The sequence below is a fragment of the Rhinoderma darwinii genome, chromosome 13 (assembly GCF_050947455.1).
Source record: "Rhinoderma darwinii isolate aRhiDar2 chromosome 13, aRhiDar2.hap1, whole genome shotgun sequence".
Lineage (NCBI taxonomy): Eukaryota > Metazoa > Chordata > Amphibia > Anura > Rhinodermatidae > Rhinoderma > Rhinoderma darwinii.
The window spans coordinates 21,674,387-21,700,125 of record NC_134699.1 but is presented as its reverse complement, the minus strand read 5'-3'; the positions used below and the strand labels follow the sequence as shown (position 1 = coordinate 21,700,125).

The 25,739-nt window shown below is 45.6% G+C and overlaps 1 protein-coding gene and 1 long non-coding RNA gene across 3 annotated transcripts in view; one reads left to right on the top strand and one right to left on the bottom strand.

Moving 5' to 3' along the window:
- Window positions 1-4,647, bottom strand: part of LOC142666360 (uncharacterized) — an 89,169-nt gene extending 84,522 nt beyond the window's left edge. For both annotated transcript variants that reach the window (XR_012851669.1, XR_012851668.1), the window contains exon 1: window positions 4,341-4,647. This is a non-coding gene — a long non-coding RNA (uncharacterized LOC142666360). The remainder of the gene's footprint in view (window positions 1-4,340) is intronic.
- On the top strand, window positions 4,509-24,834 carry WIPF2 (WAS/WASL interacting protein family member 2). Its single transcript, XM_075846378.1, has 9 exons — window positions 4,509-4,595; window positions 9,830-9,863; window positions 14,574-14,706; window positions 15,210-15,342; window positions 16,012-16,143; window positions 16,265-16,888; window positions 17,020-17,232; window positions 21,310-21,411; window positions 22,983-24,834. The coding sequence occupies exons 3-9, from the start codon at window positions 14,650-14,652 to the stop codon at window positions 23,021-23,023; spliced, it is 1,302 nt and encodes a 433-aa protein (XP_075702493.1). The 5' UTR covers window positions 4,509-4,595; window positions 9,830-9,863; window positions 14,574-14,649; the 3' UTR covers window positions 23,024-24,834.
- Window positions 24,835-25,739: the final 905 nt, after the last annotated feature.

Sequence of the window (25,739 nt, the reverse complement as noted above, 5' to 3'; positions counted from 1 at the left end):
ACCCGCATCTATCAGACATTTATGGGATATCTTGTGGATATGCCATAAATGTCTAAGGCTATGTTCACACGGGGTATTTTGCCGAGTTTTTTGACGCGGAAACCGCGTCGCAAAACTCGGCAAAAACGGCCCGAGAACGCCTCCCATTGATTTCAATGGGAGGCGTCGGCGTCTTTTTCCCGCGAGCAGTAAAACTGCCTCGCGGGAAAAAGAAGCGACATGCCCTATCTTCGGGCGCTTCCGCCTCTGACCTCCCATTGACTTCAATGGGAGGCAGGAGAAAGCGTATTTCTCGCTGTTTTATGCCCGCGGCGCTCAATGGTCGCGGGCGAAAAACGGCGCGAAAATCGGCGTGCAGGGAGAGGAATATCTGCCTCAAAGTTCCAAACGGAATTTTGAGGCAGATATTCCTCCCCCAAAATACTCCGCGTGAACATAGCCTAAGTTGGGAGTATCCCCCTAAAATGTGGCCATATTACAGATGAGCGAGTAATATATTGGTTTGGAGGTCTGTTTTTTTTCTCACGTCATGGAAAATTGATCAAGAAGTATATTTATGTTGGTCACCATTGACTTAAGAAAGGAAAATGTAATTTTTAGTTTTTTTTTCAAGAGGGTCAAGATTTTTTATTTTTCCTTTATGTTTTACAGATTAAAAAAACGCATTTAAAAAACGAATAGGAGTGCTCAAGTTTATCTTCTTATGATTTACGGGGTGGAAACCCTACTGACAGCACCCGACATCTACTCAGAGTGCCACCGACACTATCAATATTGCGTTTAAAAACTTGAAATTATCATTTGTTTTCCAATCCGTTTGGATCAATTGTACACAAAAAAAAAAAAGAGAACCTAACCCCTCAAATCTCCCCCCTTGTCACACATGCGTGCCGCCGGCCTTACAGATCATCTCCTTTACTATTCATATCTCTCACACTGAGGGTTTCACTGAACCAGAAGGCTCAAATCTCCTGTGAGTCTACATTTCAGTTCGACAGCCTCTGGGGACATGTTAGGAGGAAAAACACGCATGGCGAGGAACAGAGAAAGCAGATTATACAGCTAATTGCCATAAAACTGCAGGGGAGGCCATCTTAAATATGGATGAGCAGCAGGAAGTAGAGAACTTCACACATAAAGCTGCCGCTACCGTACAGAGAACGCCGAGGACGTTCTGCTGATCAGCAACATCTCGCCAGGGGTAATCAGCAACGCTGCAAGAATTCGATTTAGGGGAAAATGTACCCATTACACATACCCATTGTGAGGGACTGGTACATGGGTATGCTGCAATACAGTGGTGACGGGACTGTTCAGGACTGGTCCAGCTGACTGTATATAACAATGAACACATATATTGCAGGATTGAAATAGCCAAACAGATGGTAGTGATGCTGCGAGTAGAGCTGTGAGAGATGGACGTCACTATGTCGTTTCTAAGGGTATGAGTACATAGGGCGGATTAGCTGCAGAATTTCCAACCTCATTTTCTGTGCGGAAATTCCGCAGCGTTCCTGTAAGAGAAATTGACCGCATGGCAATTTCCGCACTTCTTTTCTGCATATTTTTTTACGCAGCGTCTGGATAAAAGTTGTGGAAATCTTATTGACTTTGCGGCTACTGTAAGACGCTGCGGATTTTCCAGAATGAAATCCATTGCGAAAATCTGCAGCGAATATGCTCGTGTGCACATACATCTCATAGGAGGCAATGTATAAAACCAAGTAAAACTTGCTTTAGTAAATCTGGAATATACTTCATTAAGCTACATTGCTCCACAGCTGGCAGATCCTTCCGTCGCCTCCCGTAGCCTGCAAAAAATAAAAATCCTAATACTTTGCTTGGTTTCTGTATTTATTAGGAGCTCTCCTTGCAATATGGCGTCTAATGACAAGAAGCGCTCGCACTGAATAAGAAGAGTGGACGCTTTAAGATTTGTAAAGATTGTGACAGGGAAAAAGGATGATCTGGTGAAAAAACATTGTGCAGTCATTGGAGGGAATTTAGTAGATTTCTGCTCTGAAGGCTGCAGAATTGTCAATCATGGATTCCATATAGAGGTGGAGATGCAGAGATACAGTATGGGCCTATAGCAGGCTATTAGGGCTGTATTTGGGATCTGTATGATACGGATTCATTATACGGTTGTGAGCATCAGGTCTAAGCGGTGTGCAGGAGGCGCTGCACATGGAGTCCACTGTGGCTTTGTCCTACTGCGTGTGCCGCCCGCCGTAACTTACTCCGTCGGATGTGACCACTCATATGCTTTTTCATGGCGATCATTAGGGTATTTATCCAACAGTGCCGCCTTTTACAGCACTGTGTTATAGGCCCGGCTGTCCCGTGCCAGCTAGAGCGGGTGTCTGGCTCATAATCTAACGGGCGGGATCGACGTTACCTTCAGGGTATGTGCACACGATGAGAGGCTTTTACGGCTGAAATGACAGACTGTTTTCAGGAGAAAATGCTCCTCCTCGTATTATGCGAGGCGTCTGTGACGCTCGTAAATTTTGAGCTGCTCTTCATTGAGTTCAATGAAGAACGGCTCAAATTACATTGCAAAGAAGTGTCCTGCACTTCTTTGCCGAGGCAGTCAATTTACGCGTCGTCGTTGGACAGCTGTCAAACGACGACGCGTAAATTACAGGTCGTCTGCACAGTACGTCGGCAAATCCATTCAAATGAATGGGCAGATGTTTGACGACGTATTGTAGCCCTATTTTCAGGCGTAAAACGAGGCATAATACGCCTCGTTTACGCCTGAAAATAGGTCGTGCGAACCCAGCCTTAATCCCGCCAGTTTAATCACAAATTAGAAGCGTTCAAAAAGTCATACGTACCCCAAAATGCTACCAATACAAACATTAAGTTGTCCCGCCAATAATAACCCCTTAGGGTATGTTCACACGACAACGTCCGTAACGGCTGAAATTACGGGGATGTTTTCAGGAGGAAACATCCCCGTAATTTCAGCCGTAACGGCATGTGCAGGCGCTTTGAACGCCGCGTCCATTACGGCCGTAATTGGCGCTGCTTTTCATTGGAGTCAATGAATAACGGCTCAAATTACACCCCAAGAAGTGACAGGTCACTTCTTTGACGCGGGCGTCCATTTACGCACCGTCATTTGACAGCGGCACGTAAATATACGCCTCGTGTGAACAGACAAACGTCAGCCCATTGCTTTCAATGGGCAGATGTTTGTCAACACTTTCAAGCCGCATTTTTCGGACGTAATTCGGGGCAAAAACGCCAGAGTTACGTCCGTAATTAGTGTGTGTGTGAACATACCCTTATACAGCTCCGTTAGTGGAAAAATAAAAAAAGTTATTGCTCTTAGGGCCTGTCCACACGTAATGGCTGCAGAAAAAAATCACACCATTTGCGTTTTTTACCGCAGAATATAGTGCGTTTTTTTTCAGGTCTGTGAGATGATGACAGACGGTGACATCTCCTCTGAAAAACTGATAAATTCAGTCCACTTTCCGCAGCAGGAAATGACATGCTACGGAACGAAAAATACGCACCGCAGGTCAATTTCAGGACTGACATTTTTCGCAGCGTGAGGGTGACATTTGCTCATTCACACCCGCTTTGCCGCTACTGTATTCTGCTGCGTGTTTTCCTCCCGCAAGTCCGGATGGAAAATACGCAGCAATTCCGTTACATGTGGACATAATAATATGGCGACACAAAAAAACTCAATCATTTTACAGAAAAAGCAATACAAATTTGGTATCGCCGTAATCGTAACGACCCACAGAATACTTATGTCATTTATACGACGCGGTAAACGTCGTACATTTTGAACGCAAAAAGAAATCATAAAATTTCAGGTTTTTTTCCATTACCCCCCAAAAAAAGTTAATAAAACGTAATCCGTAAATTATATATACCACAAAATGGCGCCATTAAAAATACAACTTGTCCCGCCAAGACAAGCCCTTACATGGCCGTCTACAGAACAAATAAAAAAGTCGCGGCTTTTGAAATGCGACAAACTGAAAAATTTGCTCTGTCATTACATGTTAATACCGCAGGCCGGTCCTCAGGACGTGGCACCCGAAGACACGTTTGAGTATGTCTAGTATGTCATGAGTTACGCCGCAGGCATTATGCAGCGTGCGCCATTTTGAACAATTTGAAGAAATTGGAATATCATAAGCGTCTCATTTGTCCTTTATGTGTTGTTTTCATGACTCTATTAATAAATGGGGGCCCCATAGCCTTTGTATAGCTATAGACTGTTGCCAAATGCTAGTACGTCACAAATGTCATTTTCCCTATTAACTTTCTACACAATGTAGAACAGTAACATCATATGTTTCACGTATTCTCACTTTTGCTGTGTCCTCCTCACCATGGCAGCACAATTGACCTTCTTAACATGGCAGCTGCTTGGTATCACAACGCTGACCTTTCCAACATGGCCGTACTCTTTCCCCCGCAAACGTGCGACGTAATGGCGTCATTCAGCTTGTCGCCACGCCCCCTGCGGTGACTCCATTTTGTGCTAGTGGAAGGAGCTGTTGGTTGTATTTCCGGGTTGTCGGAGACCGGGGAGACCGGAAGCCGGAGGGAGCAGCGGAGAGAGGGTAAGAGGGCTGAGCACTGCACTTCAGAGACCCGCAGCGCTGTTGTCGGGCGTCCTGTGGGAGAGAAGAGGTTTTTAAAGCAGCAGTGCAGTGACTTGGAGTGTGGGACGTGTCCAGGCTCTGTGCATACACATTGTGGGTGACAAGCAGCGCCTTCCTTGTAATCACGACACCTACATGTCATATGTCACTATTACTGCAGTCACTGACAGCCTGGTGCTTTACGAGTGTTGTGAAACTACAAGTCCCAGCATCGCCTGGCAACTACAGCCTGGGGGTGTTGTGCTTGGACTTGTAGTTCCACTCATGAGCCGTCTGTTGCCGTCTTATTTATTAACAAGGAAGTGATAAGAATATCTACAAGCCCTTCCAACATATAATAAACTTTATATCAGTGGTCTGCAATCTGTGGCTCTCCAGGGCATGCTGGGAGTTGTAGTTTTTCACAGATAAACAGTGACTGGTTGCAGACCATTGCATTAAATTGTGTGCATTTGTATTCTGCCTTGCAATACAGTATTGTTCCCTGTTATCAGCCGTTACAATATTTCCTTAAGGTTTATTATTAGAAAAATCCCTGCAATCGTTTTTTCCATTGGTTGAAATCCTCGTGTCGTCGTCGCCGTGCGCTAATAGGTTTGAGCTGGCGTATGTCCAACGTAAAGGGGTATTTCACCTAAACGAGGGGTTTCGCATTTTATCTTTGTATACCTTTCTTTATAGTGAAATGTTACGCAACTGTCTAATATACTTTTTCAAGTCTGTAATTTTCAAGATCTCTGCTTGCGGTCAGTGAATTGGAATATTTTTGTTTACATCCAGAGGCTTAAAAAAAAAACCCTACAGGCTTAGTCTACCATAGCATCCAGTCTAGACAATTCTCTGTGGGATCGCAGTCATGGCAACCTGAGGGTCGCAACGCGGCCACGTTTACTATAATTACGTGCAGTGCAGAAGCACAAATCTCTACTGTCTGATAGTTTGGTTCAATGCAACATCGCAGGTGAAGATATAACCCCGTTCACATGTCGGCATTGGATCTGTCGTGTATCTTAGAGGCGTCACTCAAATTTCTGCTTTGCAGATCCGCTTGAGAATCCATGGCAATAAATGGCAACCTACTTATTTTTTAGTCCGATTCTTCTTTTTTTTCGGTGTGAACAAAAATCTGTGCAGAAATTTTCTGTAAGGTGAACAAGGTTGTGGAAAGCCCATTCACATGCATTGGATACAAATTGGCATGGGATTTTATGCGAGTTTTGGCGCAGAATCTGACACGGAGCTCAATCAGTCTGGAGTCCAGGCTGTTTAGTGCAGAGAATTGCTAAGACTAGATACAATTGTAGCAAACAATCAGCTGTGAGAAGTATTAGCTTTTCGATGTAGATAAAAGTTCCTGTTCGCTGACAGCAAGCAGAGACCTTGAAAATGCAAAGGAATAAAAAATAATAAATTAAAATAGAGATGCAAAGCCGAAAAAAAACCATTTTGACTTATCCTGTTGGGCTGTTCACGTCTGAGTTGAAGGCTCCATTAGGGGCCTCCGTCGCAGATTTGGCAGAAATTACCAAAAACAATAGATCTGTATGCTGCGCTATTGTTCCCGCTATATCTCCTGACACCCCGATGCTAACCGGACGCAACAAAATAGTCATTGGGTTTCCGTCGGCCGCCGGCGGTGTCTGTGTTGCAGCTGATGTGAACAGCCCCAAACATGTTATACCGCCACCCACCCTTCTGGGAATTTTTTGGTGGTCCAGGGTAATGAATGTCAGCCAATGATAGAGACATGGCAGAAGGTGACTAAGGATGGAATCCCCCTTTAAAAGGTTGAGAAATCCAGGGGGACAACCAGTCATGGAAAATACAGTCTCCGCTCTATGAGCCGTCAGCAATAGTCAGCGTGCCGAATGTTGTGACCAGGTAAAATGGTGACACCTGAAATCAGGTGACTGCCATAGGAATGCATTAGTCACTGCGGCTCACTTCGGTCATGCCACAATAGCAATGAAAACATGCAGCTGACATGATGGTCGTATCCCATTTTGGGAAAAACCTTTGTTGCAACTTCCGTTCTATAGAGGGGTAAAGAGTTCCTAAAAGGGGTTCTCAATAAACAGATCACAAAGTTTCCCCCTGCTGGGACCCCTAGCGATCAGCTGTCCGTAAGTATTCAATTTCCCTTCAGCGCCACCACAGGGGAAATTAAGTATTACGCAGTGCCCATTCACATCAATGTGTTGTCTGTGTAATGCAGGACAGGACAGGTCCTCCAGAGCCAGAGACGCTCTTCAGAGATGAGGATCCTGAATAGGGGAGCACTATTCTCTTAGAATTCCCTAATAAGTTAGATGGGTTTTCTAAGTTGGACAATTCCTTTAACTGTAATGGCATTGTGTTAGGGCATGCTGGGAGTTGTGGTTGCCGGAGAGCTGCTCGTTGCAGACCACTGGGTTAGATAAAGACCGTTTTTGGTTATAAATCATGTTTGTGCTGCCTCACCCAGCTTTCTAGTAAATTATGATAGGGGAGCAGGAGCCCCGGGGTGTGACTACATAGCTCCGCTGCATACCTTACTGGAAGGCCAGTACAAAACCTTTAAAAATGTGGAATATCCAGAAAAATCGAGGCTATATCTGCAGAACTGCTGTCTAGATCTGCCGCTGCCCCGGGACAAACCCATACTAATGCATCTATATTTAAAGCACATTCTAACCTAAAAAAACAACCCACCAGTAAATATAAGTTCTCGAGTTCTCCTCCTATGTCAGGTTGTTGGGTTGTGGGTGGTATTGCCGCTCAGCCTCATTCAAGTTAATATGGTTGAGTTGCAATGCCAGACACAGCCCATGAAGAAAGGTGGCGCTGTTTCTGCAACCCTGTTTAAAAAAAACAAAAAAAAAACAAGTCTGTTTAGCCCTTTATTAGTCACATCTGCTTTTTTTCTGGGTGACAATATAGATGTCTATACCGATCCCACAAGTTTCCTAAAGTCCTGAACATGTAGTTATGCCATAGATTCATCCTGAGATCCCATGAGTGCTTAAAGAAGTTGTTCGCTTTCCGCAAATAAATGTTATTTGTAGAATTAAAAGTTATACAATCTTCCAATATGTTTTCTGCTTCAATGTCTTACTGTTTTCAAGATCTCTGCTTGCTATCATTCAATAGGAACGTTCGTTATTTACTCCCAGGGGATAACATTCGGTTCAGGTGATGAAGACTCCCAGCGAGTTTTCCACAAATTGTTGCTGTTTTGCGATGCGTTTTTTTTTTTTGGTCCGTCTTGGTTTCAATGTGTTTTCTTACTGTTTTCAAGATCTCTGCTTGCTGTCCTTTCAAAAGGAACGTTTGTTGTTTACTTCTGGGGATAAAAATCTGCGCTGGTCGTGTGATGAAGACACATCGATATTTCCACGAGTTGCAGCGGTTTTCGGCCTGTGCGGCTCGGTTTGCATGTGCTTTACCTGTACTAGCGATTGGGCTGGGAGCCGCATCGCAAAACCACAGCGATGTGCGATTCTTCCCCGACTGATACAGATTTGTGGAATTTATTTTCATCATTTCCTGAATGAGGAGATCAGAAGGCAGGAAAGGTGGAGAGATGGAGGTCACAGTTAGGTAGCCTGGTATGTGTAGTATGACCACAATGACTGGCATGATGACATTACCTGTGTATAGGTCCAGTGTGTGATACTCACATGGTGAAATCATAGTGTGGTATGTGCACCGGGCACCTAGATTGTAATGGCATCTGTAATGTAAAAGTGTCCTGGCACAGTGATGGGTAGCTGCCACCTCCAGGAAGATGACCACACGGATGTCACAATTTTATGACCATCGCGATAGAGGAGCTAAATATTGTGATTTATATATTTGCAATGTTTTTTTATTACTTTGAAAGTATTTTCAAAGAGTTTTCTTTAAATAAAGATAAATAATATTCCCGTTAACGGAGGCAGCTATGGCGTCTCCTTCATTCCCAAACAATGGTGCCAATAATGTGTCCAACCCACTGTTAACGGTGACGGCTACGGTACATGCACCTCCTAATAACCGCGACAGCCACAATATTCTGCCCGTTAAACAAGTGCGATCTGCCATGCGGCATGTCGATTGATGGTCGTTTAGCTCTGTTTAATCAGAGCAATGATCGCAAATCGGAATGTCCGTCCCCATACTTTTTCATCATATCGGCAGCGCATGTTTACGCGGGGAGATGTGCTGCCAACAAGCGACCGTTTTTTTTAGCCGAAGAAAGATCGTTTGCCTGATCGTTGGCCCTGTAAAGGGGCCTTTAGGCGGCAGTTCCTTGTTTAAAGGGAACCTGTGACCATCATTTCTCCTATTGAACTCTACTCACCCCTCGCGGACCGCTGCTGTCAAAAGTTCATTGGCGTTATCCCCTCCTCCGACTGTAATTAACGGTCTGCAAACATTTTGCGCCTTTTTTGGTAATAATCCGGCAGTCTCGTTTGTTTCTCTTTCTTCGCCCACCGCCGAAAACTGGCCCTACCTGAAAGCGCGCATGCGCCCCTAATGTATGGTCCGATACCCATCCCTGCTTCGTCCGGGCCTCAAATCTGTAGAGGAATGGAGAAATACCCCAAAACACAGGGTTAAGCTCCGTTCACATCTCAGTCGCAGATCCGATGAAAAATGCCGGACCAAATCGAGCCGCATGCTGCGCTATTTTGTCTGGTAAAACGACAGACACCATGACGGAAACCCGATGGAACCTGTTGCTGCAAATGGCTTCTTCTCTGCAGGACTTGGTCTGACCACGTATTACATGTTGCCTATTGATATGATTAGGCGCTGCGTATTACTACATTTCGCCTTTTATTTGCGGCCGCCTGCAGCTTTCCCGGTAATATCGGCCCGTCGCTGATGTTTTAGCAGCTGGACTTGCATTGATAAGCGGGTTGCCAATGGGTTCGCATTTAGAAAAGTAGTGATAGTCGGACTGACCCTTCTAAGTAGGGGCTACTGGAAAATGGTCTTCTAGCGCTAAACTTTCAATTTCCAGCTTCTTCGAAGGTTCTGGTGACAAACGGTATTGTAGGTAATGTTGTAGAAATGATTAGACCGTTATGTAAACTTTATTAATTCTTCCCTTGGTCACAAGTTTTGTCATGTGAATACGTCCCATATGTACTATAGGAAACCCTTTTTTGTCATTGTCACCTTTTTAGATGTCTCTTTTAATCCTTTCATTTGTTCTCTGCTTTCAGACCATGTTCCTGATCTCGTTGCTGTGTGTTTAAGGTGAGGCCCTATATCCACCCCCTTTTTACAGTCTACTAACTTATTTGCACGTATTCCTCTCCCACCTTGTTTATATTCGTAACTAGAAATACATAGAAGAGGGTGAAATGTGACCGTACAGTCATTTAAATCACAATTGTGTCAAAATGATTTTTTATTTCTGTGGATTTCGCACAAAAAACTTCTGAGAATTAGTACAATTGAATTACAATTGGGCTAATCCTCGTGCGGATCTGCTGATCATGTAGGTATTCGTGTCGGATTCACAGTGTTACCGGCAAATCCGTGCAGGCATTGGCCATCGTTTCGTCTGCCTGCAGCTGCATTTGGCAATTTCTGCTGTAAAGAGCATCTTTTGCTGTTGAGGCCGTGAAAAAAGGCAGTTTTTACAGCTGATTTGCATCCATGCAGGACCCCTTTTTCACGGATCCCTCATAGACTTGAGTGTATTGAGGGATCCGTGAAAACGGGCAAAAATAGAATGTCTTATTTTTTTCAAGGACCGTTCGACGGGTCCGTTGACAAAAACAGTCGTGTGAATAACCCCATAGAAATACATGCATTTTTATGGGTTTTACGGTGTTCTGTTCACACGAGGTGTAATTTTACGTGTTGCTGTCAAAAGATGCCCGCAAAAAAGTGCATATCACTTCTTGGGACGTTTTTGGAGCCGTTTTTAAAAGACTCCATTGAAAAACAGCTCCAATAACGGCCGTAAAATACGCTGCAAAAAACGTGAGTTGTACAAAAAGTCTGAAAATCAGGAGCTGTTTTCGCCTGAAAACAGCTCCATAGTGTGAACATACCCTAAGGCCTCATGCACACTAACTTATTTTTGTCCTCCCGTAAATACTGACGTAAATACGGGTCCTTGGTCACACGTATTCGACCCATATTGCACCCGTATTTACGGGCACGTTTTCGCAAAATTACACTGCAGTAATCGGCAGCCCTTCTCTCTATCAGTGCAGGATAAAGAGAAGGGGCAGCCCTTTCCGCAGAAAAAGTAAAAGAAATTCATACTTACCCGGCCGTTGTCTTGGTGACATGTCCCTCTCTTGACATCCAGTCCGACCTCCCTGGATGACGCGGCAGTCCATGTGACCGCTGCAGCCAGCGATTGGCCTGTGATTGGCTGCAGCGGTCACATGGGCTGAAACATCATCCCAGGAGGCCGGACTGGAGGAAGAAGCAGGGAGTTCTGGGTAAGTATGAACGTCTTCTTCTTTTTTTTTTTTTAAGAGGTTGATCTATAGTGTGATCGGCAGTCACTGTCCAGGGTGCTGAAAGAGTTACTGCCGATAGTTCAACTCTTTCAGCACCCTGGACAGTGACTATTTACTGACGTCGCCTAGCAACGCTCCCGTAATTACGGGTGCACACACGTAGTCACCTGTAATTACGGGAGCCCCATAGACTTCTATGGGCCAGCCCGTGCCATAATTACGGCCTGAAATAGGACATGTTCTATATTTTTCAACGGCATGGGCACCTTCCCGTAACCATACGGGGAGGTACCCGTGGCCAATAGAAGTCCATGGGCCCGTAAAAACGTGCCGTTATTACGGCCGTTTTTTACGTTTGTGTGCATGGAGCCTAACTCTATCATTACCGGGAAATTCACCAGCTCAGACTGTGGGTGCCCATAATCCCCCCCCCTCCCGAGTCAGACTAATAGCTGCTAGAAATATAAGGCATTTCAATGCACCCACTTAAAGAGGGGCTGCATTACCCGTCACCTCTCCTAACCTGTCTATTATAGTAAATACTTGACTTCCTCATGAAATAACTCTGAAGTAGGGTTGTCACAATACCAGAATTTGGACTTCGTTACCGTGTGATGAATTTTGAACCCCCATGTTCCTCTCGCTAATAGTATTTAACCCCATCATGTTTCTCAGTCATAATGGACAACATTAGGTTAATGTGTGAGGTACATGATGGGGTTAATGACTATTAATGTGAAGCACATGGAGATAATAAGTTCATAATATCTCGTGCCTCACATTAATAAGTGAAAGAAAGCAGGTTTTTATTTTATTTACAGCGTAAACATCATAAAGGACGCTATAAATTTGTTGTGCAGGTTATTACGGTCGCGACGATACCGAATGTGTATTTTTTATCTTTTGAGACTTTTAATTTAATGTTTATTGTAAAAAAAATTGTATTTAAAAAAAAAAAAAAAAAAAGTAGTCATTTTATTCAACATTATTTTTTTGTAGTTTTTTTTATTTTTAAACTTTAATGTACTGGTGTGTGTGTATGTATGTATGTATGTATGTATGTATGTATGTATGTATATATATATATATATATATATATATATATATATACATACCCTAACAGGAAATGGTCAGACAGCCCTGGGGTCCTTCAGACGACCCTGAGCTGTCTGCCCATATATGGTATGTCCATCACAGGGATTCCCTTTGATGCAAACCAAGGGGCATCCCCCCTTTTTTTTAATTTTCCCCTTGAATGCTGCGCTCAACAATGATTCAAGGGAATAGCGGCAGAGATGAGAAGTTTCTCTGATCTCTACCGTTAGAGCGGGGCTAAGGCTGTGTAATACAGCCATTGTCCCACTCCTGACAACAAGTGCACACATTCAGCGCTGCACTAATGAGCGGCGGCCCTGAAGCAGAGAACATGGGGGTCTTTTGCAATGCGCCCGCCATGTTCTCTGTCTTCAGTGTCGGCGTTCATTAGTGCTGTGCCTGCCGCATCACAACATGCTGACCGTGCGTAACTGCATTCATGTGTTACAATACTAAGCTGTGACACCGTGCCCACATATAGTGACACCGTGCCCACATATAGTGACACCGTGCCCACATGTAGTGAGTGCCCACGTAGTGCCACCCCCTAATATTTTGCCACAATGCCTATGTAGACAGTGCCACACCCCCTTGCAGATAGCACCCCCACGTAGATCGTACCCCACCTTGTAGATCGCAGCACTACCCCCCACCCTTATATCTAGCACCCCCACATGTAGATCCCCCCCCTCCCCGTGCAAATCGCTTCACCACCCGCCTTCCTTGTAGAGTGCTTCCCCACCCCTTGTAGATCGCGCCGCTGTAGCTGCCACTAGGAGCTGAATCTCTGGTCAGAGGTTGCCGACACTTTGGCCAGGGATTCAGCTCCTAGTGGGAGCTACAGTGGCACGATCTATAAGGGTGGGTTGTGTTGCGATGTACAAGGGGGGGTGGTGGTGCGATCTGCAAGGGGATGCTATCTACAGCGGGGCAGTATCAACAGGGCAGTGTGGCTATGTACTAGGAGTCTCTGCTTCCCCGCGGAACTACTGTTCCGTACTGTGTCATTTTGTTCAGTACAGCACAGCAGTTTCATGGGGAAGCAGGGACAGAACTGGGCGGGGCGGAGCTTCCCCTTGCAGCTTGGCACGACGGCGCCGCTAAAGAATCGATTCTACCATTCTGTTAAACATAATTGTGAGAGTCCTTGAGGGCAAATTAATCGAATTAATTTGATTCAATCGCCCAGCCCTACTGTCAGTTTAGTCCATTTCTAGGAGGAATAGCAGAGGAACTGTACAATGCAAAATTCTGCTTCAGATTTGTTATTTTACGAAGGATACAAGTATTTACTAAAATGGACCTGTCAGGAGAGATGACAGGTCCTCTTTAAATAAATTTTCTATCCACTGTTCAGAAGATGTCTGGAGTCCTCGGCAGCCAAGTGTTGCTGTTAACAAAGCAGTAGCTAATAGATGGGGTCCCAAGTGGGCACAAACAATAGACCGAGAGGCAGCACTTCCAAAATAAAAATGGCTGTGTTTATTAACTTTATTAAGCAAAGCCATTCTTATTTTGGAAGTGCTGCCTCTCGGTCTATTGGTAGTGCCTACTCCAAGGGACTGTGGACCAGGTCCTGTTGAGGCGTGCACCCACACTTGGTCCAGTGCTGTGGATTCTGTCCATCTTTTTGGGGTCCCAAGTAGGTGTATAAGCACAGCATGTCCTATAGGACATATGATGATTTTGGGTTATATGTATATTACGGTTTCCCTGACTTCACAGATATCTTGTGGTCACATATGCTAAAGTTCAAGGAGCTTGTCGGGAAGGAATTTTCATTTTTATTCTCTGCTCCATTTCCTGTTTACAATTCTGGTGAACGTAGGGTAATGACTGCAGCAATGTTAGTGATTTTCTGGGATTTGTGTGTGCCCAACATACAAAAGAAACAAACTGTAATAATATAATTGTATTAAATTCGTCTCCTCTCCCCTGCTGCCGGTCTCCATTACTCGTTGTGTGGAACATGGAGTCGTGACGTTTCATGTCATGTGACCACAATGGCTACATCATCCTACCTAATTCTAAGCGCGAGTGGTCGAGACTTGTGGGGACCGGTAGCGGTGGGCAGACCAGAGTGTGAAAGGTAAATACAGAGTTGTTGAATTTTAATACACATGACCGTAGTGGTTTTGTGGGCTGCAGTACCACGGATCCGTTGTGGTCCATTGGTCGGTATTCACGGATTGGCAACAAAAAAAATTGATGTCACCAGTTTATCAAGTTGCAAATCCGGACTGTAAAATTACTTGTCCTGAGTTTTTGTAGCCCCTACACGGATCCGTGACCATAACGGTCGTGTTCATGGCTCCAAAGAAATGAATGGCTCCGGGTGCTTCTATCCACAGCAGGCTGGTCTAATGAGTCTACTGCTTCTTCAATACAGGATTCGTGTGGTCCCCACCCCATATTAGGGGCTGGTTGCAGGAGCCAGCGGAGAGTCGTTTATATCATCAAGAAAGATGCCTATCCCTCCGCCACCCCCACCGGGACCTCCTCCACCTCCTACCTTTTCCCAGGTAAGTGTTGGCAGCAAAGTGGGAAAATATTGATGACCGGCATTACGTTAATATCCAGGACCGCAGTGTATTTCATAATCCTCTACTACTCTCCGAAAACCTCTGTAGTTCCATTAAGGCCTATTTATAATTGGGGCAGAGGTCCAGAGGGGGGGGGGGGTGTATCCACCGTTGGTTGTTGGGAGCTTGTCTAACCCAATTTTTAGATGTAACTTGCGCCTCTTTTTCTGTCCGCTAATGAAGCTTTATAATAGGGTTGTCAAAGGTGGATTGTGCCACATGCTGCTTTTCTGTGAAAATGTCCCCATACTTGCCAGTCTAGGTATTGCAGGGCAAGCTGCTAGCGCAGGGGTCAGCAACCTTTGGCACTCCAACTGTTGTGACACTACAACTCCCTGCATGCCCTGTCCCCTTAATATGAGGCAAGTGGCTTGTTGTCATCCAGAATATGAGGATAGTTTGGTTACTGCTGACTCCATACAACATTTGTTCTTTGACCACAGGCTAACACTGAGGCCCCTAAGCTTTCCCGTGATGAGCAGAGAGGACGGGGGGCTCTTCTCACCGATATCTGTAAGGGAGCAAGACTAAAGAAGGCCGGCACGGTGAATGACCGGAGTGCCCCAGTGTTGGAAAGTATGTGTCTGTGACATGTATGTAATGAACTTCAAGTCCAGGAAATATTCATGTAATATCAAGGCACTCCCCTTCTATATAAATGTTGACTGATGTGAATGGTCTGTGTTTGAAGTAATACAATGAAATGAACTTTGTACTTTTCTTCATGCAACTAATATTACAGAAATGATGGGGCAGATTTACTAATACTAGCAATTCATACGCCAGTCTTAGGCCCTGTTCACACGGCATAATTTTTGTTGCGGATTCCACTGATTTTTCTGGATGATTTCTTTCACTAGCGGGAAAAAGAAGTGTCTTGCCCGATCTTTGGGCGAATTGTGTAAATATGGCATGCGCGATAATTTTGTTACTGTTAGAAAACTGGCATAAAGTCGTTCTTAAAATCCCCCCCATTGAAAGATGCATGACCTTTTGCCTATTCATGTGGATATATTAAAGCCGGTGTCCCGTGTGACGGTCACTTTTGTCAGGGCTGAATAGTTCTATTCTGCCCTGAAATCCTTTCCTCAATATTTCAGAGGTTCAGACAGAGCAGGTGTTGGTGGGTGCACGAGTAGGGACTGATTGTGTTTATTGCCATAGGAAGATGTCATGCCAGTTGGGTATTATTCAACCGGATACAATTTCTGTCTTTTGACTATAATATAATTTTGTGTTTTGCAGAATCTAAAGGTTCAAGCGGTGGTGGTGGTCCTGGGTTTGGGCCAAGTGGCGGAGGAGCAATGCAACCAAAGGGAGGCCTATTCCAGGGAGGCGTTCCCAGACTGAGGCCAGTGGGGACCAAGGATAGCTCAGGTGCACTATTAATGTCTAGTCTGACTGGCTCAAAGTCTTCAACATTTGTCTCTACTATTTTCTACTTTTTGAATGTAGTGTCGCTGTATACTTAGCAATGAATGATTTTTATATTCCTCAGAAAGCCCATCTGGTCGGTCTCCTCTTCAGGGTTCATCAACCAGATCAGCTGCTCCCCGTCCCCCAGTTTCAGGAGGGAGACCCCAGGATGATTCTGACAGCAGCAGTAACCGTTCTTCCCCTCCGGAAATGGGACGAGCACACAGGCCGTCCTTACCAGATCTTACGCGCCCCCCTAATACCACTAGTCCTGGAATGAAGCACAGTTCCTCTGCCCCTCCTCCACCACCTCCTGGGCGACGTCATGCTAGCGCAGCACCGTCTCCTGCTCAGAACGCCAAACCCTACAGTAGGGATAAACCCTTACCGCCAACCCCCGGGCATCGGGCCCCTGCTGCTCCTCCAGTAAAGCCTCCTCCCTCTCCTGTCAACATGCGGACCCCTAATTCTCAGGGACAGCCTCCTCCACCGCCACCTTATAGGCAACCCCCTCCTTCTGTGAATGGACCACCTAGCCCCATTAATGAGCCACCTCCAGAACTACCACAGCGGCACAACTCTCTCCATCGGAAGCAGGCTGCACCGGTGCGAGGACTGGCTCCTCCACCACCACCTTCAGCAAATCTTTCTCCAGGTGGTAACAGACCACCACCCCCAGCAAGAGACCCACCTTCTAGGGGAGCAGGTGAGGCACTGCAGGCATTACTTGGCTTTTATTTTTATTGTAGTGGTTGTATTCCTTTTCGTGTTAAGAACTTTTATGGATTTAATGTTGCTTTTTAATTTTCTGATTACTAATACGTCCTCATCTTGCAGCTCCACCTCCACCGCCTCCCATAATACGTAATGGTGGCCGTGATGCACCTCCGCCTCCCCCTCCTTACCGAATGCATGGCACAAGTGATACAACACCGAACCGGGCTAAGCCACCCCCTCCTCCGTCTCGAACTCCTTCTGGACCTCCACCACCACCACCCCCTGTTAGGAATGGACACAGAGAATCGATTTCTGTGGGAAGGTCATTCGCAGGTAAGATCAGCTCTAATTGCTGTTTGGATGGAGTTCATGTCTCACCTTCTAGTGTAAGAAAACACCCCCTAATATCTCAACTTAAAGGCGTTTTTCCATCTTGGACAATTATGGCATATTCTTCTCCGGTGCCCCATGCTCCCTAGCCACTGTCTGACACGGTGGTCGGACGTACGGAAAATTTCTGTAACTTGCATAGAAGTGAATGGAAGTTTCGGTAACGGCACACCCCGGCGAGCTACGTCGTTTCTGGAACTTGGGAACCATGGAAACAGCGTTGCTCAGTGAGCTTGGCTGTTAACATAATCCTGACCACCTCATCAGACAGTGGCCAAGGAGCAGCAGGATCCTGACAAGGTAGGATGTGGGTCAGGGAGCCCCGTTCTAGGGAGCGTTTCGGGTCCCAGAGATGGGCCCTACATCTGTCGGACGTTTATGGCATATCCTAAAGATATCCCATAAATGTTCAAGATGACAATACACCTTTAAGACTGGCACCAGCTGTATTCTTACACCGGCCTACTGTGATATGTAATGTTTGTGTGTCTGGTATAACCTGGTCTTGATCCGGTATGTTCTCGTCTTGTCCCCTTTATATCTTTCACCCCAACACTATTTACTGTTGTTTCCCATAAGTACATTCCACTGTGCTTGACATTTGAAATGCATGTCTTTATTATCTGTGACATGCAACATATAACATTTCTTTGAATTATGACTCTTCAATGAAAGGAATGTCATATTTCTTGGGTAATGAAATGAATAGGTCTGTGCTGCAGGTCGGGGGCACCGCTGCGCAGGGAAAAACTTTTGACGTTTTATATGAAATATCTATGCCTCTGCCTACATGACGAAAAACATTATAGGACCAGGTTGACCATGACAGTGTAAGGCGATTGCATGGCTGCTTGCAGCTTAGGGGCTCTTGCTTTGATTGACAATGACATATCACGCCCTGCACTTTATTGTAACTCCTATATGAAGCCAATTTAATTTGTAGTTGTGCTAGAAACACAGCAACCAGCAGAGGGAGCTGTGCACATAGATATTCTATCTACAGTATTGGCAGTGATGAAAATGCCGTAAATGTGAATAATGATTGGGGGGGGGGGGGGTATGCCATGATCTTAAATTCCATACCTTTTTATCAATATGGGGGCAGTGATAAGTCATTCCCGGCCTTGTGTACTGCAAATGAACATCTGAAAGGAGACAATGGAGGAGATGTATCTAAACTGGTGCAAAGGAAAATTTGGTGGTTGCTTCTTTTATTTTCCAAATTACCTGTAAACAATGAGGTGGAATCTCATTGGTTGGCAATGGGCATCTACTTTACTAATCCTTTGCACCAGTTTTTAAATGTGTCCCCCAATATCTCTGCCAGTCACCTCAACCCCCCCCCCCTCGGTTTTATCAAACTAGTAAAAAAAAATAAACTTTCCTTTATTTTCCTTGCATTAACTTGTTAACCTCCCATGATGTACATGTACGTTATAGTATAATGCCGGCAAATTCATCATTTAGATCGTGGGTCAATAGAGACCTCGGCATCGAAGCTGTTAGGAGCCCCCTCTTTCATCCCATTGCCCCGACAACAATGGGGTGCCGATGGATTGTCATGGCAGTCGGGGTGCCTAGTGAAGACCCCCAGGTCTGCCATGGTCGGGCTAAGTAGGAGACCGATAAATGCACTATATACTGCAATGCACAAGTATTGCATCGTGTTGTACCTGCGGTCAAGCAATGTTTAGGTCCCCTAGTGAAACTAAAAATGGAAAATAACAATATACAAAAAATATTAACCGTTAAAGTCCCATATTTTGAATCAAATAATGGACTCCATAAGAAATAAACAATTGATATTGCCACATTCATAACCATCCGAGATAATAAAATACGTTCTTCATCCCGCACGGTGAACGACATAAAAAAATGTAAAAAAAAAAGAATACACTACCATTGTTGTTTTTTGGTAATCTCGCCACCCAAAAAAAAGAAATTAAGTGATCAGAAAGTCATATGCATCTAAAATGGTACCAATAAAACCTACAGCTCGCCCCACAAAGAACAAGTCCTCACACCGCTTCATTGATGGAAAAATAAGTGATAAGTCTCAGATTATTTTTTTAACAAATAGGTCTTATTTTGTTTAAGTAGTAAAACATAAAAAAACAACGATCTACATTTGGTTTCGCCGTAATCGTATTGAGCCGCAGAAGAAAGTTAACAAGTCCTTTTTACCGCACGGTAAATACCATAAAAACAAAGCACAAAAAACAATAGAGGAATTGCTATTTTATTTTCATTCAACCCTACAAAATAAATTTTGAATGTACCATATAAATGTACTCAATGGATCCATTAAACTACAACTTGTCCTGCAAAAAGAAATAAAGCCCTCATATGACTGACACCAGAAAAAAAAAATTTTTTTTGCTCTTGGACGGAGGGGAGGGTACTTGGGCCCTATTCACACAACATGGATTCTCGGCCGTGTGGCAGGCGTTCTTTGAACGGCCGCAGTAGGAACAATAGCCCCCAAATGGGGCTATTCACATGGCCGATTTTTTTGACGGCCCGGTAATCCGGGCTGTCAAAAAATGGAACATGCCCTATTTTGGGCCGTTCTCCCGGCCGCACGGCTCCCAAAGAAGTCTATGGGGCCGTGTAAAGCACGGCTGTCACTTGGGTGTGATCAGCGTGACGGCTGTGCGTTCTGACACTCGCGCTCTTCTCCACACAGTGCGAAGTGCATGTGAGGAAGAGGAGGAGGGTATTTTGATGCTCCCTGTAGGAGCTGAATCCCTAATCCCCGGCCACAGCTTCGGCCGAAGCTGTGGCTGGTGATTCCGCTCCAGGAGAATTCCCTGACTTCACTGTCATGTACCTACAGGGGGTCTGTGTGGCACTACTTACAAGGGGGGACGACTGTGTGACACTACTTACAAGAGGGGGCTGTGTGCCACTACTTACAAGGGGGGGGGTCTGTGTGGCACTACCTGCAAAGGGGGGGGGGGGTTTGTGTGGCACTACCTGCGAGAGGGGGTTTGTGTGGCACTACCTGCGAGGGGGGGGGTTCTGTGTGGCACTACCTGCGAGGGGGGGGGTTTGTGTGGCACTACCTGCGAGGAGGGGGGGTCTGTGTGGCACTACCTGCGAGGGGGGGGGTTCTGTGTGGCACTACCTGCGAGGGGGGGGGGTTCTGTGTGGCACTACCTGCGAGGGGGGGGGGTTCTGTGTGGCACTACCTGCGAGGGGGGGGGTTCTGTGTGGCACTACCTGCGAGGGGGGGTCTGTGTGGCACTACCTGCGAGGGGGGGGGTTCTGTGTGGCACTACCTGCGAGGGGGGGGGGGTCTGTGTGGCACTACCTGCGAGGGGGGGGTCTGTGTGGCACTACCTGTGAGGGGGGGGGGGTCTGTGGCACTACCTGCGAGGGGGGGGGGTCTGTGGCACTACCTGCGATGGGGGGGGGGGTCTGGCACTACCTACGATGGGGGGGGGGGGGTCTGGCACTACCTACAAGGGAGGTGTCTGTGTGGCACTACCTACAAAGGGGGGGGGGGGTCTGTGGCATTAAATACAGAGGGAAGTGTGTGGCAGAAAATTTACAAATGAAATTCATCTGTTTTTTAAAACGGACAGGGAAAAAAAAAACGGGTCAAAATCGTCCGTTAAAAACGAAAACACAGCCTGGAACGGAAACTAAACGGATTCAAAACGGCTGAGAAAAATAGACCAAAATGGACGTTTTTATCGGCTGACACTCGGACCCGGTCGTGTGAATAGAGCCTTAAAGGGTCAATGCTAATGGTTGGCGGCCACTTCCGTCCTACAAAATGCAATGCAAAATTCCTGTTAATACACTGTACCCATCAATCAAACCAGCTTATACTGCAACATACGTGGTATCGATGTTGATCTCTGTTGTTCCACCTGTCCGGTTAACTGGTTGTGATTGGTCGAGCAACTTTGGAAACTCACCCTTGTTTCATGTACTGTGAGCAGCTAAACTCTTCTCTTCTATTATGTATGTCCTCTATATTTACCAGTTATTTGTAAATTGTTTTGTTTGTAGACGACTTTGAATCAAAATATTCCTTCCATTCGGTGGATGAGTTTCCTGCTCCAGAGGACTACAGACCCTTCCAAAAAGTCTACCCCAGTAAAACAAACAGAGGTAATTCTCGGTCGCGAACAAACTTTGGACAGTCCACTTTGTTTGTAGTTTACCCAACAGAGTGCAAATGTGTGTGCAAAGTAGTAGAAACATGAGACGCACATTCACGTGACGCGCTTCTTACAGTAATTGTGTACTTTATGACATGTGAAACTACGCCGGAGTGAGAGAGGGTTTGTGTAATGTGAGGAGCAAAGCAACGAAATTACTAATGGTGGCCATACGCATTAGATGTACTTCGACCGAACTCGCTGATTTTCGGCGGGACCAGCCTACCATCATATGTCCTGGCTCTACCCCGACGACAGATGTTGGGGAGAGAAGGATGTTAGTTATTAGTTTTAGCCGAGCGTGTACGAGTATGGGGGAGTCGGAAGGAATAGATGTCAGCCGAATGACAGCTAAAGTGTATGGCCAGCCGAAGTTCTGATATCAAATATATAAGTTCCAAGAACTGGTATTGAGTTTTCTTTACATACCTTTTTCCTGCTGCAATTGTTTGCCTTTAATTGAGGGAAAAAACGAAATAAAATGCATAGTGCATGATGCAGTTTAAAAAAAAATGACAGAAAAGCACTAAATACCATGCGTTTTCTGAACGCTAAGCAGGAAAGAGAATTCCGTATATGACCTGATCATCAGAACAATGTGTGGCCTGCTTAAGGGGTTGTCTATGTTGGGCTTTGGGGGAACCCAGCAGTAGGTTCTCAAATGACCTGCAGGGCAAATTAAGTATTACACCGTTCCAATTTAAAGAGGTTTTCCGGTTCCTAAAAATTGATGACCTATCCTCAGGATAGGCCATCGATAGCGGACGGGTCGGGGTCCGACTCCCGGGACCCCTGGCGATCAGCTGTTTTGAAGGGGGTGCAGCGCTCGTCGGCGGGGGTCCCGGGAATCTGACCCTAAGGCTGGGTTCACACGACCACTTTAACGTCCGTAATCGACGGACGTATTTCGGGCGGAAGTCCCGGACCGAACTCAGTGCAGGGAGCTGGGCTCCTAGCATCATAGTTATGTACGATGCTAGGAGTCCCTGCCTCTCCGTGAAACTACTGTCCAGTACTGAAAACATGATTACAGTACGGGACAGTTGTCCTGCAGAGAGGCAGGGACTCTTAGCATTGTACATAACTATGATGCTAGGAGCCCGGCTCCCTGCACTGAGTTCGGTCCGGGACTTCCGCCCGAAATACGTCCGTCGATTACGGACGTTAAAGTGGTCGTGTGAACCCAGCCTAACCGATCAGCTACTGATGGCCTATCCTGAGGATAGGCCATCGATTTTTTTTTTTTTTTTTTTTTTTTTTTTTTTTGTTTTTTTTTTGTTTTTTTTTTGGGACTGGAAATCCCCTTTAAATCTGGTCCGGCTGCGTAATGCATAAACCTGCTGGGTACTCCAGAGTGATAGTCAAATTTTGCAGCTGTTTGCTACTCTGGGTAAAATATGAACGTCCTAAACGGCCCCATTAATACAGAATTCCTCAAGAGTTTGAAAATGGGTTTTTAAAACCAGTCAAGTGTGTATTCTTGAAGATTTATTTTGACAAGTTTTACCTTTTGTCTTCTAGTAAACCGCGGGGCTCCTCCTTTGCCACCTATTCCGAGGTGAGAAGATGTTGCCAGCCTCTGCTGCCTGGACTCTTCACCCCAGCCCAACTCCTCTCCACCCACCTATACAGGGTGGGGTGGGTCGCTCCCGCATGACAACATTTGTGAACAAAAAGGAGCTGGGTGACCCCCTGCTACCTGTCTATGCATTCCACATCCTTGCCACCGACACCGCCCTCTCCATACCTTGCACGGGAGGGGGCATTGTACGGTTCCAACGCCTGGGTCTAATCAAGAAACTTATGATCCTTCCATTCTATATTTGTCAGACTTAAAATATGGTTAACTTTGCTAATGCCATGAGAAACTGAATAGTTTAATACATTTGTAGGTTTTTCGGGGTAAGTAAAAACTCCTTAATGTAGACACTATAAGGGAAAACACTTGTTAAATACTATAGGATTACATAACCTATCGAATAAGAATTCCCTGGATGACAAGCTGCCCAGCGCTGCCCAGGCCTCCTACTCCACAGAATGCACCTTGTAACTGTTACCCAATAGACCTGGCACAACCATTTCCAGGCTGCTGCGAGGTCAGGGCAATGGAGTTCGGACTTGGGTTGTTGACCTCGAACGGTTAAAGCTTGGAAACTGGGACCGTGTTTGATGCATACCGCAATCTTCGGCAACATGGCTGGAGAAGATGCATGCACGGAGACCGAGGACGGCGAACCGGATTACAAAGAGTCTCTGAAGTGTGACTTGTTTTAGCGGAGGTGGTTTGTGTTTAATACGGTGATGGGAACGGTATTTTTTTATTTTTTTTGGTAGTTATGCACTTCACTGTCTATGCAGATGATGAGAGGAGGGTTATTCATAAGTGGTGTTTTTTATTTTTAGGTCACTGGAACCCCCTCCCCCCACCTTTAACTTTGGTCGTACCCTATGTTTTATGCCTAGATCCTAAATACCCTACCTGACTTTTCTCTATGCTTTCCAATATTGAAATAACCATGACTGTAGTATTAATCCCTTGCCAGCCGTATATATCAGAAGCGCACTCTGGTTACCGGTTTCCTCTCTGGTTATGTGTAGACGAGCTATGACAATACTAAGGTTTATAATGGACCACCCTCTGGGTATTGGACGTTTTTAGCGTGTAGTTAGAAAAGCACATATAGCGCCAGTGCAGAGATATTCTGCATTGTTATACAGTGCATTGTGTAGGGACATTCACTGTCATTTTCTGTTGCGGCACGTTCATCATCTGTGTATAGAGATATTGGCAACACTAAGCTGCGGCATGTTTATGGCTGCCAACACCCCCAATGCTGCTTGGGTTTGTGGGGATTCATTTGCCTTATATCAGGGGTTCACAGTTTGGGCCAGTGATTGGTGTACGTGGGCTCTGCTCGTGGAATATCTTCACTAGTGGTATACAGCTGCAGGTCCAATCTCTGCTTTATCTCAGTGTCTACTCCATCTGTGGTTATTTGAGGAAGGTTTTATCACAAGGGTGTCCGTTCTTTGCACTTCCACCATAAGAGGACTTTATGGAAAACCACTAGTGTAAAGGGAACTGCAATTTAATGTATTAAGATTGCTCATGCTAAAGTAATTCAATAATATCAGGCACATGGATAGATTTTATACTGGGGTGATTTCCTAAATGGTCTCTTATGCCAAGTGTTGACAGATTAGATAACCCTGTTTGAGTAAAATGGCCATAATAATACCTGATCCACCATGGATGTATCCAGCATAGGTCCGTACAATCATTGGGAATGTGGCAACACTTCCTATACATACTTAGGCTGGATTCACACGAGCATGTTACGTCCGTAATGGACGGAACGTATTTCGGCCGGAAGACCCGGACCGAACACACTGCAGGGAGCCGGGCTCCTAGCATCATAGTTATGTACGATGCTAGGAGTCCCTGCCTCTCCATGGAACTACTGTCCCGTACTGAAAACATGATTACAGTACGGGACAGTTGTCCGGCAGCGAGGCAGGGACTCTTAGCATCGTACATAACTATGATGCTAGGAGCCCGGCTCCCTGCAGTGTGTTCGGTCTGGGATTAGCGGACGAAATACGTTCCGTCCATTACGGACGTAACATGCTCGTGTGAACCCAGCCTTACTATGAATGTATAGGGTAAGGGTCCTCTTACTCTAGCCAATTTTGGCCGTAAAAACGAGCACCTTTTGACAAGACAGCTTGTTGATCGGCTTTCACAAGGCGCTATGATCAGTAATGTATGGCGACGAGTGATCGTTATTATGATCGCTCGTCCCAATGCGTTTCCATCATGTCGGCAGCACGTCTCCCTGCTTACATAGGGAGATGTGGTGCTGAGAATGATGATATTGTGTTACACAGGGTAATGATTGGGAATGCGCATTCATACGAACGCTTGTTTTCCCGATCATTAGACCGTGTTAAAGGGCCTTTACTATGCTAAATGCATCAGATAGGCCAGGTTGGTCTAAGTGGCAAACGTAGAAATGGCTTCGGAAATGGGTTTGGGACAGGCTATCAATGTGTGAAGGGCTGGCCCTTGGGGCTATCACTGGTCCGTACAATAAATGGGCTGTGACGCTGATCTTTGGGTGTACCCACGCAGATTACACATTGATGGCCCATCCTAAGGATCAATGATAAAACTTTGAATACCCCTTTAAATGTACCTGCTTCCGTTACAAGCGTACGATACTCTTAATGCTAAATTATTCCATATTTTGGGGCAGCTGGAAATTTATTTGAGGTAAA

Excerpts from the sequence above, each read along its gene's own strand:
- WIPF2 (XM_075846378.1), top strand. The coding sequence starts at position 14,650 with ATGCCTATCCCTCCGCCACCCCCACCGGGACCTCCTCCACCTCCTACC. Across the intron at positions 15,343-16,011 it reads GAGTGCCCCAGTGTTGGAAA|AATCTAAAGGTTCAAGCGGT; the intron begins GTATGTGTCTGT and ends TGTGTTTTGCAG. Across the intron at positions 17,233-21,309 it reads TGTGGGAAGGTCATTCGCAG|ACGACTTTGAATCAAAATAT; the intron begins GTAAGATCAGCT and ends TTTTGTTTGTAG.